General features: G+C 51.1%; 8 protein-coding genes across 8 annotated transcripts; 5 read left to right on the top strand and 3 right to left on the bottom strand.

Annotated features, from left to right (window-relative positions):
- Positions 1 to 8: 8 nt before the first annotated feature.
- On the bottom strand, positions 9 to 3,409 carry COCVIDRAFT_21003 (hypothetical protein; the record flags this gene model as incomplete). Its single annotated transcript, XM_014695095.1, has 5 exons — positions 9 to 109; positions 165 to 326; positions 377 to 1,856; positions 1,903 to 3,288; positions 3,347 to 3,409. 5 exons carry the CDS (start codon positions 3,407 to 3,409, stop codon positions 9 to 11), a joined length of 3,192 nt encoding a protein of 1,063 aa, XP_014550581.1.
- Positions 3,410 to 3,853: 444 nt separating this feature from the next.
- Positions 3,854 to 4,321, top strand: COCVIDRAFT_115088 (hypothetical protein; the record flags this gene model as incomplete). Its single annotated transcript, XM_014695102.1, has 1 exon — positions 3,854 to 4,321. The coding sequence occupies one exon, from the start codon at positions 3,854 to 3,856 to the stop codon at positions 4,319 to 4,321; it is 468 nt and encodes a 155-aa protein (XP_014550588.1).
- A 2,227-nt stretch (positions 4,322 to 6,548) lies between these two features.
- COCVIDRAFT_115077 (hypothetical protein) lies at positions 6,549 to 7,241 on the top strand (the record flags this gene model as incomplete). Its single annotated transcript, XM_014695103.1, has 3 exons — positions 6,549 to 6,877; positions 6,952 to 7,104; positions 7,157 to 7,241. 3 exons carry the CDS (start codon positions 6,549 to 6,551, stop codon positions 7,239 to 7,241), a joined length of 567 nt encoding a protein of 188 aa, XP_014550589.1.
- Positions 7,242 to 7,318: 77 nt separating this feature from the next.
- On the top strand, positions 7,319 to 7,645 carry COCVIDRAFT_115073 (hypothetical protein; the record flags this gene model as incomplete). The annotated part of the gene is made up of 1 exon (XM_014695104.1): positions 7,319 to 7,645. The coding sequence occupies one exon, from the start codon at positions 7,319 to 7,321 to the stop codon at positions 7,643 to 7,645; it is 327 nt and encodes a 108-aa protein (XP_014550590.1).
- Positions 7,646 to 8,401: 756 nt separating this feature from the next.
- On the bottom strand, positions 8,402 to 8,623 carry COCVIDRAFT_115080 (hypothetical protein; the record flags this gene model as incomplete). Its single annotated transcript, XM_014695105.1, has 1 exon — positions 8,402 to 8,623. One exon carries the CDS (start codon positions 8,621 to 8,623, stop codon positions 8,402 to 8,404), a length of 222 nt encoding a protein of 73 aa, XP_014550591.1.
- Positions 8,624 to 9,275: 652 nt separating this feature from the next.
- On the top strand, positions 9,276 to 9,461 carry COCVIDRAFT_115071 (hypothetical protein; the record flags this gene model as incomplete). The annotated part of the gene is made up of 1 exon (XM_014695106.1): positions 9,276 to 9,461. A coding segment is annotated over one exon (186 nt), but the record flags the coding sequence as incomplete, so codon positions are not given.
- A 125-nt stretch (positions 9,462 to 9,586) lies between these two features.
- Positions 9,587 to 12,141, bottom strand: COCVIDRAFT_31724 (hypothetical protein; the record flags this gene model as incomplete). The annotated part of the gene is made up of 3 exons (XM_014695107.1): positions 9,587 to 9,916; positions 9,967 to 11,818; positions 11,876 to 12,141. 3 exons carry the CDS (start codon positions 12,139 to 12,141, stop codon positions 9,587 to 9,589), a joined length of 2,448 nt encoding a protein of 815 aa, XP_014550593.1.
- Positions 12,142 to 13,188: 1,047 nt separating this feature from the next.
- COCVIDRAFT_31725 (hypothetical protein) lies at positions 13,189 to 15,004 on the top strand (the record flags this gene model as incomplete). The annotated part of the gene is made up of 2 exons (XM_014695108.1): positions 13,189 to 13,201; positions 13,251 to 15,004. 2 exons carry the CDS (start codon positions 13,189 to 13,191, stop codon positions 15,002 to 15,004), a joined length of 1,767 nt encoding a protein of 588 aa, XP_014550594.1.
- Between the last annotated feature and the right edge of the window lie 51 nt (positions 15,005 to 15,055).

A 15,055-nucleotide genomic window follows, 5' to 3' on the forward strand; every position in this document is an offset into this window, starting at 1 on the left:
ATGCATTCTTACTGCAACTTTAGGTCCTCCTCGCTCAGGACACCATATAGTTTCTCAATCTCCTGTCCGATAACATTCAAATCGTGCGCGAGTTGTCCAGTCACCAGTGCTGTATTGAGGTTAGTGGCGATGATCAATTTCAAGTATAAACGGTAATGACCCACCATAGGCATACAACAACTCGTAATCTTCGTCGGTAGCAATGGTTTTGCCGAGATCCTGCTGTCGAAACTCGAAGACTCTGGCAAGCAACCGATCACGTGTGTGTTCGATGTTAGGTAGAACATCATTGAGCGGGTATGCTAGCTTCATAGAGGAGGCCATGACTGTTATTTGTCAGCGTTCAGCTCCCATCGTCACTTGGTATGAAGCTCACCTGAGAACAAATGGCTGATGCGCCAACTCAGCTCTGTCCACTCTTTCTTTGTATACCTCAGAGCTTCCTTCTCACCATCCGACGCTTTCAGCTCTCTTAGTATAACTACATTCATTGCGTGAAAACTGTCCAGTAGGCGACTCGTTGCACCAAGGATAATCTGGAAACTCTTGTTTGGGAAGGGGCCCCTAAGCTCAAACTCCGCAGCAGCCGCTACACGCAGTGTCTCCAAATGAGATAGATATCTCCGAAGTTCGATCTCCTCGCGTTCCGACATGAACGATTGTGTCCTGCTCGTGTGCTCATTGGATTCAAGAACAGTCTTAAGTGGCCCGCGTTTCCAGATCAATCCCATCTTGAGCCACAACAAAGACGTGCCTTTCTTGAGCTTACGGCGTGCGGAAATTGGCCAGATTATCCTTGTTACGATAATACCCCAAAGACAACCAACCATAACAGCAACCACTCGATGAGTTACAATCTCCCATATTTCAGGTGAGATGCCACCTTCGTCATCGTCATCTTCATCGTCCTTAACGGAAAGAGAGTAGGCGTAGAGCGCAGAAAGGTTGTACGTCAGCAAGATGAAACGGCCCATAGGTCCCTTGCCCTTGCCGACAATGATGTAGAAGCAGAACAGGGAAATGACCCAACCGAAAAAGCCCAGAAGAAGAGCATGTTCGTCAGCCGCGATCCATGCAGCAATTGCTAGCACAGCGCCCAGACAAGTACCAGCAAAACGCTGGTACCCTGTGGTGTTGGAAGCGCCTATGGTCATAGAGCAAACCAACATGTACGACAATAGACCCCACTCGCCACGCCACCGACTGTAATAGCCTCTTGTTGATTGAATAAAGGACCACATGGCCCAAAGGACTGCACCAATGCCAACCTTGACAGCATATTTGAGGTCGTCCCTTCTGAAGACGGCAAGTGACGTCCATATACGGTAGGATAGTGGCTGTTCGTTCTCTGGCTTGTACGGATCTCCACGCGTCGACTTCCTGTAAATAGGATTGTGAATCTCGCGCGAGCCACCCACTGTCTGTGGGTCTGTTTCTTGCATGAAATTAGCCACTTCGGAGTCGTCGCCAGAATTACTCTTCTTGTGCCAAGTCTTCCAAAATTTCAGCCAGTTGAAAGTTCTTTGCCGCGGATAGCGATTGACATTGGCTTTGAGCTCCTCAAGAATGTCAAGGAACCCGACCATATCTTCAGCAAAATCAATCAAGGACGAACTGAAATACCCGCAGCTTGCGGCAACTTCTTCAAAGTCGGCTGCAACTGCTGCTGAACTTGTCCTATTTGGAATCTTGCTCGTGTAGATACCAGAAAGAGCCTCTCGTCGTGCGTCCGCGAAGAGAGCCTTCGCGTCAACCAGGCTGTGACGGAAGTGTTCATTGATAGCCATGTTGTACTCTGGTCCAGGTCCAAACGGTAATTCCGAAAGTACTTCACGTAGGGTGTATGCAAGCGATTTCTACTTTAATTAGCAGTGCAAGGAAAACTCAGAGTTATGGACTCACCATCGGTGGGCCCAACTGAGCTATGAAGACGGAAAAAATGTCAGCAGGCGTCAGGTTCGACTTTGAAAGATTGATAGATCTGGCCAGCATTTGATTTACTGGATTGGATTCATCGTCTGATTCAGCAGCTGAGCAGATTGCGGACGCTTCGGAGCTTTCTGGCAGTTCATCGATAGAGGCGAGGATGCTGCCCCGCCTATCTGAATGCCTCAGCGTGGGAGAAATCAGCTGAGGGCTTTGCGACATGGCCTGTTCTGAGAAGATTGAAGAAGTGACCGTTCCATTAGTAGGTATAGGTTGAGAAGTTACCTCACCAGGCGCCGGCTGAGCAAGTAACGTAAACTGCGTCTCGGCAGCACTTCGCAATCCACCCAGACTCTGCATCAGCGTCTCAACACATTTGACCAGCCTTGCGTTGATCTTGTACTCTGCTTCAGTGCCCAACGCATAGTGCTCAAACTTAGCTTCTCCAAGATTCTTAACCAGGGCTTTGAACGTCGTTTGCAGCCGATCTGAAGCTTTGACATACGAGTCGCTCTTGAGGTCTTGCTCAGACCCGGAGAGAAAACTGAGCGCAATGCCGTTTAGCATCTCTGCCATGGCATCGGTGGATTTGATAAAAGTATCGCGGAATTCGCTGCGCGCTGACGTTGGCTTTACTAGAAGGGATACAGCTGTTGATGCGGCACAACCCATGATGACCATCTTCAAGACCTGCCAGATTTTAACGTAGGAGAACGTAGCAGCCTGGACAGCCCCCTCTTTGGTCAAAATGGTGATGAGGGCAAGGGAAGTCAGAGAGCAGGCCACATTGACTAGCGGATTGCCGAGCCTTTGTTTTGTCCATCCAACCAGCCCGAGACCACCTCCACAGAAGACAATGAGCACTATGACATGGCCAACTACTAGAAGGTCGTTGTTCCCAAAGTAGGCCGACACAGCCATACTGGAGAAGGAGACAACCGCAGCATAAAGAAAGGCGGCAAAGGCAAGCATGACAGCCTCAAGCATGCTACCAGCTGAGCGCGCTGGATGGAAGTAGACGGTGATTGTCGCAACGATGTGTTTGCCGTCGTTCCTACCCAACAGCGCAGCTATGAAGGGGACAAAGGTAGCCAGCGAGCCGAGTACATAGGCCATAGAGCATTTCAGGATGCCAACACCGGTTTGGCTCGTCGCATATGCATAGCCTTGCCGAAACTTGTACTTGATCATCTCGACAAACAGCTCTTTCCTGCTCATCTCACGGTATCTCTCAGTTTCGAACTGGCCGGGAGCGAGGAGAATCTCGGCGGATCGTGTGCGGCGATGTCGAGATCTGCGCAGGGTGAAGGCCTTCTTGACGCGTTCGCCAGTCCTCGGCTGGATCATTGTCGCTGACCGCATCTGTAGCCTATGGTGAGCTATGCATGTGTGCCTAAAGCCCCAAGACGCGACGACTTACACTGGGTCGCATGAAGCGGCGCTGCGCCGGGCTCTGCGAAGTCTCGCTTTCCATGGTGAGCATGGCGTGTCCTAGAGCCCGTTTGAAGGACTAGAGTATGGCGAGAAGCAGCATGGAATCTGGCGCTGTGCAGGCGTTGCAAGCGTTGTTGGTGGTGAACCCTGCCGATGCGCAGATGCGATGACGCTGGCGCTAAGGCCGCCAGAGCTACGCGCGTGCTTGTCCATGTACATCTGCGCACGACCTCTGCTCGTGGCATGACGTGGTGAGATGCCCGCTGAGGGTCATGTCTCCATAGTGATAGTGCGCTACCATTCCACTCAGGCGGATACTGTTTAAGAGCTGCCAACCCAAGGGGGCCCACTGTAGGAGACACTCCCGCTCCGATTGGCGCAGGTACCCTTCACTAGCGCCCTCTTACCTAACTTCGTATGACCTTTTATACTTTTGTCTCTAGGAAATATACTCCTCAAGCAGAAGCCTAACCCAGTCGACTCACACTCTGTCATGGACGAAGAAGAGGACATCGACATAGCTGCAGCTATGGGCTTCTCCTCGTTTGGGGGAACCAAAAAGCGAAAATTCGACCATGAAAACTCACCAAAGGCAAAAGCCGATGCAAGCGGTGCAAACTCCACCAAACTCGGGGTTAGAACGAAGAAAGTCGCCAGCGGAGAAGCAAATGAGCCTGAAGCCTCCGAGTCAAAGAAGGCCCCGGTAACAGATTCTGGTCTTGCCAGCTTCCTAGCACGTGGCCAAACCCTTCCGGAAATTCCCCTTGGCGCTGCGAATGGCCCTGCTCCGAACGATCAGTCTGCAATGGAAACTATGTCGTTTGGTGGACCTCCCGTTTCGAGAGCAGAACTAAATGCGCTTCGTAATGGAGTTCAGAACGAGAACGGGGACACGGCCTATTTTCTCCCAAGCTTCGTTGAGGACCCTTGGGCCAAGCTCGGAAAAGGCAACAGTGGATGATGTAAGTTTGCAGACTTTGAACAATATTGGTGGTTACTGATATGTACACACAGAATGTCAAATTACTTGACAAATCAGATCGCTGGCAAGATTGCACCATAGATTTGTGGTATCTTATTGAAGATATTGAATTTGCCATGGTGTTCTACCGAATATTGTTGTATAGCCACTAGGAGCTAAAAGCGACCAAAAGACGGTGCTTCATGGGTGCTTGCGCACATCGACGTATTCAGATTACTGCGCTTGTGTCAAGACTAGTGTATGTCGCACATCCATCAGGGCAGTGCGAGTTATGGCCGTGTTTTGTTAGGCTGAAAAAAGTTGAAATCATTTGTAATGTACGAAATAGTTGAAAGACATTGTCGAGAACTGATTGGCATTAGCTCATCGGCAAATCGACCAAACAAGTAGTTGTGTAATTCAAGAGCTGTCGAATAGTATATCGATCCGATCCGGCAGTGGTCGCTGAGAGCTACAAGTCGCAATCATTGGGAAGACATTGCCACTAGTATTTCCTGTCCGACACCACTCGCTGACGAGCAATTGGAGAGCACAATCAGCGCCGTCAGAACGTCCGAACAAATCGTACATGTGTGATTGATACAACCTGCACCTAGAGTTTGTGGAACCCAAAATTCAATCAGACGGCAGTAGGAAGTGAGAGATGTTGCTGCCTGGTGCCGCGCAAAGTGTTGCACACTCAATCTAGAAGCACACTCGATCAGACCGGACTCAAGCTCTTGGTTGAGTCAAATTCAGGTTCTCGGCCCCCGGGTAAGTGTTCATGTAAGGCAGACGCTGGAGCGAGGGGCACAAGGGTGACCTAAAAGTAGCTGCCATGCGCAACTCACATGGACGGCATTGACAGCCGTGTCATACGATTGGCTTGTTCCGCGCCGTTGAAGCACCAGTGTAACGCCTTCCATGGACAAAGGGCTCGGATAGTACTATGTACAAGGACATGGCATGCATGCCAAAGCCGGTGGTCCTGGGAAGAGCGACGAGCTAGATGGGATTCCTCACCGCCACTTATTGCCGTGCTTGGAGAGCAGTTGACTTGCAGCATGGGAACGTCTGGGGAATGTTCGTGTGAGAAGCAGTACGAGGTTACGCAGAGCAGACATGGTGCCCAAGGGCTCGAGGCATTGGAGCGCCAAGGTGGAGGTGCAGCAAGGTGCATTGGCCGGGTTGGGTTGCTGCTCGCAAGCATGACGCACCGCACCACCGAGGGGCGGACTGTTAGTTCGGCGGGGCTTTGCTAGTCCCGCATCCTTCTCCACGACCTTCCATGACCATGACTACACGAAAAAAAACGATCTCGTCGTCCGGTACACGCCCTTTTACCAATTGCCCGCCATGTTCATACGCGCAATCGTCTCATCAAGCTTCTTTGGGCGCATGCCGCCACTGGTGTCATGCGCTGTCTGATCCTTTGCATCCCCCCTCCAGATTGCATGCTCAATGGCGCTGGCAGCTGTCGAGCCAGCGCATCAATTTGACAACACTTAGCATGCCCGTCCGGCAGCCTACCCATGCATGTACACTTCTCCACCGCCGCTGCTTTTACATGGCGTCTGCGTCTGCGTCTGCTGCGCTTACTCTGCCCCGCTGCCTTTAGCAATGCCTTGGTGCCGGCCATAGACGGCACTGCCTCCAGAATCGCAACTTTTTGCCATTGCAAGCCAATTCGCTCCCCGACTCTTTTGTGCCGGTTGGAGCTGAGGCCACTTGTCACTAGTTCCATGTACGGGCCAATTGGCATCTCAAGCATTCACTATCGCCCCGAGGTATCGTGGATCGGCTGCGGCCCACGTCCAAGAGCCACCGTCCAGCCCAGTCTAAATGACGCTTTACAATCCGGCACCAGCGGGAACCGTTCTCAGTGGATGTAATCCTATGCAGCTTTATCACCATAACGGCGGGGTTGCGGCCGTCACTCGGCATGAAGGGGTCAGAGCCATGCCCCGTTGACCATGATGCTCCTAGCATGCCTGCAATGGAAAGGTATAAAAAGGGCTCGTTTTGCTGGAATTTGGTCTGATCTTTCTGATTCTCTATTCACTTTTCTGGGGATATCGTTATACCTTTGTCACATCCGGATCACTGTCTTGGCTTCCCACTCCGACACCTTGACCAAACCCCAACACTATCTAACCGCTTGCACTCTTCGCCAATACACTACTCTACACACCATTCCAGCATACAGAGGAATATAGTATTATCCAAAATGGCCTCTTCACACTCCTTCTACAGTCTTCCTCAAGCATCCTACCCAATCAACATGCCACAAAAGCCCGGATTTTTCTTCCCGGCTCAACAACATGGTTATGGACGCGTGTCAGGATCACCACCCGAGGCTGCAAACAGCGTTACGACATCTGGTGTACCGTCGTACGAGCCGTCATCCACCTCTAGCAACTATGCTGGCAGTGCAAGCGATTATGAATCCACTAGCGGCGCCGCCAGCGTGGATCTCCTCGATTATATGGGTCGTCGTGTGAACGGCTCCTTCGATCCAATGCCACTAGATCGCAGTCTTGCAAAGCAAGCACAAACGTAAGTTTCTTTCTATCGGTGAATTCTGAATCACCCGACTGCGCCTAAAGTCGTGTAACTGACATTGTACGCAGGTCCGGTGAACTGAATGCTAAGCAGCGCGAGCTTTCTGAGCTACAAGCACTGGCTCAACGCAGATTGGCTGGTGCTCGCATGAGCTTTGCAGACGGAATGAAGGCTGCGAAGGATGTACAGAAAGATTTGCAGTGGACTCAGAAGCGAGTCGAGTAGGTTTACACTGACAGCCAACTTCAATCGCCGAACTAACATCTCCGACAGCTCACTGAACAACCGAGCAGCACGCAAGTACCCAGAGCAGTTCCGCACCGCACAAAGCCGGTATCCGGCACCAGTCGACTTCTAAATCAATTCGACACCTTTCAAATTTCTCTTACCGAACTGTGGATGACACCAATATACGATTTTCGGTTTTTCCAAACTATGGGCGGCATTCGGTCACTTTACTATTCCCCAGCGCTTTATCGGTTTTCTCTATTTTCAAAAAATGTTCAAACACCTTTTTCGCGATGTTCGAATTCCAGGAACAAGCTCGACGTTGCGACCTGTCGTTCCCAATTTCCGCTCCACTGTGCTCCACCCTCGGCAGCCGGCCTCGCTGCTTTTAGCGTCCCACACACCAGCTTTTCTTTTTCAGGAATTGTGACGCGGTTCGGCCCGTTGCCTGATGCAAGTGCTACGCGCCTGCTGACAGCTAGCGAACGAATCGCGGCTTTTGGATGGCGTTTGGATCAGGAACGGGGCGGGTAGCTGACGTATCTCCTAGAGGACGGTCGCTTCGCTAGGTGCAGAGGGGGAGCTGGTGAGCTTGCTCATTCGCTTAGAGCTGAAAAATAGCGCCTCGATCCATCCAGGCGGTTTCTGGGTGGCGGGAAAGCGCCTGTTTCATATTCCTTTGTCTTCTTGGGCTGGGGACCGGTTGTGTTTAGGTTGGCGTCATGATGATATCGGGACTTTTTGGTTAACACTGGGGTGAATAGCCACGGGGGTGTTCCTTGATACGGCCTCTGTAGTTTTTGAATCTTAGTCAAATCGTTGATGTAACAGCTCATGTGATGAATATAGGAAGCCCTTTCCTGTGGGGCAATCAGTCTACCTAAGACATGTGGAGCGACATACCATTCCATTCCAGTCGTAGCGTGACTGAATGAGACGCACTGTTATAGTATATTCTGCTTTGAGAAAGTGATGAGGGTCGTATATGTACATATGTACGTAGTCGTCAACCCCCCGAGGGGCTGGATATGCAACATGCCCACGCATGCATGCACAAGCAATTCGTGCCATGACCACCCCCCCACACACACAGTCAAACCCGGCACCTGCCCTACCAATAGAACCCGCAACCCCCCACGTTTATACCTGCATACACGAAAAGGAAAATAAACGTCAAGAAGACCGGGTACCACCTCGGAGATTATCAAGCCCGACACTCTCCCCCACCCCCAACAACAACCAAGGCAAACTCTAGTGGAGATGTATGAAAGCTTGAAAGTCAAATCTTGACTATATTTTCCAGAACAGAATATCAAACATGTTCCATGAAGAAGAAAAAATCAACCCCTCTACACCCTTCCTCTTCATAGCGAGCACAAGAGGGGGGTGGGGGGGCAATGCTGTGAAGTATCCTTCCCTCACGATACCCCCCTTCCGAGCCTTCCCAACACCACTACACGCCGTACTTCTTCGCCTATGTACATAATTTCCATGGTTAAACCCTTGCCACATTTTCCCTTACTCCCCCCTTTGTTTTTCTCTCACTAAACACAAAGCAAGGGGTGGCGAAGAGTGAGCTACTTGTAACCAGGCAGCGGAAGCAAAGCGGCCCAAGTACGACGTCAGCATTTCTTTTCTGGGGTGAAGCCTTAAAAAGTGTAGGTGGGGCGAAGAAGGGCCCCCTTTTGTAACCCTACTATTGTACCTTGTGAGCTGAGTTTACAGAACTTGATGGGAGAGGTATAAAGGGATAGAAGAAGAGTTGTGAAGCTTTGTTGTTCGAAATAAGAGGGATAAAGAGAGGATGATGTGTAGTAGTGTATCTCGTATGTAGTACGACATGGAAAACCCTCAGGGGTCAAGGGGAACCGCATGTCAGATGTGAGGTTATCGAAAAATGGCCTGACAGTGACGGAACTCGGCTTTTTCGGGAACGAACGGTAACAAGAGGAAGGGGTGGGACCGGGTGAGGTGGGTGGGTGTAGGGGGGTATGTAGGTAGTGCAATATTGTACAATTTCGGGGGTTCTTTCGGGTGCAGTGGACGAAAATTGAAGGGGGACTAGGTGAGTATGGCGATTTTGGCTGTCAGGTAATGTTTGACATGAAATCTATGGGCTCTACGAATATGAACTAGCCTAGCTCTACCGTTTATAGATGGCTACGACCAAACGTGCCATGGATGGCCGCGACAAGACGTACCATGTTTGACCGCGGGTATACATTGTGGTGTAGTATCACGTCATCAGACTGCGGATATGTATTGTGATTTCCTTTCGTATATAGATAGCCACCTTCTTCTATTAATTTCTTGGCAGCGATTGGATTTCAGCTTTGCTCTACCAGCTTGATTGCGGGTCGCCCCTTGATCTATTGAGCTCAATCACGTATCGTGCCACAACATGCTAAATGTAAATGCTACGCATGAAACAACCCGAAAGCATTGTTTAGCCCTCTCCATGTGGCTGCGATCCAACTAAAAAGCCTTGTTCGCCGCAATCGCACTTGACATGTATCGGGCGAATCGGCCAGGGACATCCTGATCCTGCTTCGCAGTTTCGATACCACTAAGGATGTTGTCAATGCCCACCCCGATCTCCTTGCTTCCAGTAATCTCCTCAATCTCACTGATAGCACGTCGCTGGTCTGACTCTGAGAAGGCGCCGGATTCACTGAGAACATTTGCGAGTTCGCCTTGAGTGTTGACGTTGGGCACAGCAATATCAGCTTTGAAGCGAGCAAAAAGCTCAAGCTGAACAAGCACTGAACGTTGAGTTGTGGTGGCAAACACTAGCAAGCGGCGATTCTGAAGTTGTTAGCTTGGTTGCTTACATTTCACCTTTTGCAGCGACTTACCTTTGGTGGCACCTTGCCAAGAAGCACCTTCAACGCAGACAAAACAGTGTTGCTAAACCTAGGACCAATCGGTACCCATTCAAGCATCGACTCAATGGAATCGAGAACTATGATACTCAACGGACTCTTGTAGGCATCCCTGAATGTCTTATCAAGATGCTGTACTTTTTGCGACTCGCTATAACCAATCATGTCTTCAGCCGAAATCAGTTTGATAAAGGGGTAGCCCGAATCCATTGCCATCTTGGCAGCCAATGCAGTCTTTCCAGAGCCAGGCGGCCCGTGCAAAAGGACAGGTAGCAATGGGGTAGACGCCGAATTTCTGACTTGATTGATGTACAGACGCCCATCTTCCAAGATATCCCTGATGAAGGGCGAAAAGTGGATGATGCCGCGCATCACTCGTTTGCCGAGTTCTTCTTCGGCAACACCAAACAACGGCTTCACGTCGTCAAGTGCGGTTATGAAGTCCTGACGCATGACCCTCATATTCTCAACATCCGCCTTGACTGTAGTACCACCCTGAAGATGACGACCAAAGGCATACGATGTTGCTGCCTTGACCAGACCATTCAGCTCCGCTCCGGAAAAGTTCTTGGTAAGTTTTGCTAACTCTTCAACGTCAACGTCCGATTCCAAGACGTTGTTCTTTCGCATCTTGGTGGTGTGAATCTTCAGGATCTGGGCGCGGCCCGATTCATCAGGCAACGAAATCTCCAAATGGACCTCGAGACGACCAGGGCGCAAGAGAGCCTCATCAATCATGTCCATTCGGTTCGTCATACCGATGAGAAGAATGTTGTTCAATTGCTCCACACCATCCAACTTGGACAGCAGTTGGTTGACGACACTATCACCCACGCCGGTGCCACCGCCACCACCAGACCCTCTCTGCTTGCAAACAGCATCGAGTTCGTCGAAAATGATGATGTGAAGTCCACTCTCGTCGCCCTTTTCCTTTTGTTCTTTCTCTGCATCTGCGAACATTTTCCGGATATTCTCTTCGGACGCTCCGACATACTTGTTCAAAACTTCGGGACCGTTGATGACCTTGGGCTCACGAGCATTGAGCATCTTTCCAATTTGCCTCGCCATCAGGGTTTTACCCGTTCCAGGAGGGCCATACAATAGCAAACCACGCACATGGTTGATACCTAGCCTCTCCACGACATTAGGAGGGAAGATGCGGGAAGCAAAAGCTCTTCGGAAAATGGCACTGAACTCAGTATCCAGTCCACCAATGCCCATATCCTCGAACTTGAAACCTGGCTGAATGATGGAGTTTGCTGCTGCGCGCTTCGCCGACGCTTTGATTTTGAGCTCTGACCGAGCATCCTTGAAAAAGTCGACCTGAGTGTGTCTTGTAAGGATACCGCGAGCTCGTGGATCAGTGATGGGGGGCATATCAGTCTCCTCCTTCTCCATGGATAAATCTGCAAGCTGTACCGTCCGGACAGATAATCTGAGGGGTATGTTTTTTACATCGAGAAGCAGTTGTTGGCCAGGCGCTAGGATTTGGTTCTCGAAGCTCTTCTTGAAAAACGTGGCGAGCTCGTCTTGATCATAAGGTGTATCTGTCATCTTTCTTGCCGCGAATCCGACTTCGACCTCGAGCGACCCCAAATATGATTTTCCTTGACTTTGACTGAAGTGGTCATACTGCGCCACCGTAACTACCTCCTGAGGACCAAGAGATATGCCGGCCCATGTTCTTTGTGCGTCGGTAAGACCAATTTCGCCCGGCGAGCATCCTTGTGTAGGTCGTGCAGAGAGGGCAAAGTTGCCGTTGACGAGGATGTAGATATCGGAGCCGTCGGGGTTTGGTTGGAAGTCTTGAGGGGACACTGCGACCCTGTATATCTGTTAGGATGCGGCATATAAAAGTTGAACCCTCCCTCAGTATACATACAGATTGCCAAAGGCATAAGCGTTGCCTCCTGGGCTTTTGATTGGGCGCAATTGCCTCACAGGTCCGCCGCCGCCGCCTTGCCTCGCAGGCACAGGCATACGTTGAGTAGCGGGCGGAGGGGCGCCACCGTATCCAGCCATTCTGGGGTCGTAGTTACGTGGTGGCTGCTGTTGTGGGGGTTGTTGTGGCTGTCCGTAGCCTTCGTTGCGCGGTGGAGGTCGTGGAGAGCTTCCAGGAAGACCAGGTACTCGATCTCGGTTGAACATTTTGCGACGAGAGTAACGATGAAGGATGATATAGGTTTAAGTAGGTACTACTAGAGTATGGCCACGTATTTTCAGTGCGCGAAGGCAACAGCACTTGCTACCCAAGCTGTAAGGTGGCTACAATGAGGGATGTGAGTTGGTTGAGTCTGCCTAATCCACCCAGAATATTCTATATTATCGTGGGGATTCCAGATTCGATATTCGATGCTCTTATTGTATCGTGTACGTTTCTGATTCAGCGCTGAAGTTGGAGCATGGGCCAAGCCACATGCCCCCCACCCCTTCCCCACCATTGTATGCAGATGCCCGACCGCGCCCCTGGTGGACTACAACAGCGGTCAAAAGTAGGCCCGGAGCCAACAACGAACCACGAATGCACTGCGGTCACGTGGCCGATCGATCACGAGCGCTAGATAACGACCACTTATGATGGGCTTAGTAGTGAGCAACTACATTCCTGAGTATATAGTCGTACTTGAGCAATAAACTCTACCTTCAAGAAGCATCTCGTTCATAGCATACTGAGCATGTGTACTAGATAATGTATGACGTGTTCAGTAGATAGAATTAAGTATACTAGCATAGCTAAGACTAAGACAAACCCTTGAGTTTACATAGAAGCCATATACTCAACATACGTTATTAGAGCTCCTCTGGTCTAGGAAGGGCCTGATAGGACGTCGAAGATCAGTCTAAAGTCTAACTGTATCTTCAACGGTTCGCTGACCACTGCTGCTACTCCAAAGACATTTTCTTGTAGACGCAGCATCATACGCAATGATATTATTATTGGCACATTTATTGGATACAAATTTACATAAGCCGATCACGCAGTCTTGAAATCAAGTGTGGCTGCCCTGGGTCAGATGCGGAATGGTGTGGCGCACGCGCGGGCCGGCTACATGACGCGCGGAGCCTCATCCATGTTCCTCAACGCGAACGTCAGGCGCATTACAAGTGCGACCACCACACGGTGTCCAGGTTGATTAAGAGTAAGCAAGGGCTGTGCTCATGGACACAGAATGAACGACGAGGATGACTATGAGAATGGCGCCAGCAAGTACACCACCATGCACTGGGCAGAGCTGTTTAGCTGACCGCGCGCGCAGGCTCCGCCGAGGACGAGGATGAGCAGGACGACGGCGATGTCATGGACGTAGATGAGGAGGACGATGCAGATGATGCAGACGACGGCGACGGCGACGGCGACGATGACGACGCCGAAGGAGATAATGACAATGACGACGAAGACCAAGACCAGGACCAGGACCAAGATCAAGATCAAGACGAGCCAGACAGTCCTTCGCAACATCCGCGCGGCAGCATCCCAAATGGCGGAACACCTGGCAGAGGAGATGGCAATCCAGCAGTGACTTTCACATCGCCGAGTCCACATGCTGCAGCAGCAACAGGTGTTCTGGGCAACCTGCCCTTCCGCCCCAGCGTGCGACAGGAAGCCTTGAACACACCCATGTACGACATCATCCCTACCATTGCCGCGCCACACAGTACCTCTATCAACGCTATTACTGCAACACCCGACATGCGATGGGTCTTCACTGGAGGCTCAGACGGTTATATCAGGAAATTCAACTGGGTAGACACCGCCAACGGGAAGCTTGCTCTCACCGTAGCGCAGCGGCATCCATTTGTGGACTCTGTCACCAAAGCAGGTGTCCTGTTATCTTACTGGGAAAACGAGGACAGCGCAACCGGCGCTGAGAGTCTGTCGCCAGTCTACTCACTCGCAGTCCACCACCAGGCCCTCTGGCTGCTCTCGGGCCTGGACTCGGGAGGTATCAACCTACAATCGGTGCGGCACCAAGAGGGAACCCGCATTCATACATTGAAGAACCATACATCGGCTGTGTCAGTCTTGACATTATCACAGGATGAGACGTCGGTGCTTAGTGGCAGCTGGGATAAGACCATTAACGACTGGGATTTGAACACTGGCCAAGTCAAGAGGAGATTCGAAACCAGTGGCGGTCAAATATCCGCTATTGAACAGCGGCCAATGTCTACACTGCCCATACCCCAAGACACTGAAACCCTCCCTCTGGCCAATGGTACCTTTTCCTCAAATAATGCCGCCCGCCCCAGAGCAAACGGAACCATCCCCAATGGCATCGACACAAAGCCCATAATACCCAAGGAGGAAGGTACCGAAGATGCTCAAGGCTCTCCAGATGACTCGCTGTTCGGAGACAAGGACCAAGACTCTCTATTTGGCGACGGTGGCCAAGAGAACAACCTATCAGCAACTCTGCCTTCATTCGGGGACGATGATGACGAGTTTTCAAGAGCCATAGCAAACGGCATACAGCAGGCAGATGAGGATGTCAATGCCGATCTAGATTTGGTGGACATGGGCGGCCCTGTCCAAGAGCCCCAGGAGCCTACAGGTGAAGATGTAAAAGAGCCTACCACAGTGACTGAAGCAATGCCGGACGCAAATGGCACAGCCGACTCACAGTCAAATGGCGCAGCCAATGGACTACCTCATGCAGAGGATATTGAGCAACCCATTAACACATCAGCAAACCAGACTGTGCAGCCGGCATCGTCCGAGACAACCTTTGTAGATGCATCCATGGATGGCACACTGCGCATTTGGGACAGACGGCAGCCGAACCCCGTCGCACGTATCACGCCACCGCGCAACACACCCCCATGGTGCATGAATGCCTGCTGGTCGCCCGACGGCAACTTCATCTACGCATGCAGGAGAAACAGTACCGTAGACGAATACAGCCTTCACAAGAGTCTGCGAGAGCCAAGACGGACATTCAGGTTTCCTAGCGTCAGTGGCCCTGTCAGTGCTGTCCGGGCTATGCCTAATGGGAAACATCTCGTATGGTAAGTCCAATATAGAGTGAGAGACAGAGAAACCTAGTCCCTCCCCCCCTTCCCC

The sequence above is a fragment of the Bipolaris victoriae genome (genome assembly GCF_000527765.1).
Source record: "Bipolaris victoriae FI3 unplaced genomic scaffold scaffold_179, whole genome shotgun sequence".
Lineage (NCBI taxonomy): Eukaryota > Fungi > Ascomycota > Dothideomycetes > Pleosporales > Pleosporaceae > Bipolaris > Bipolaris victoriae.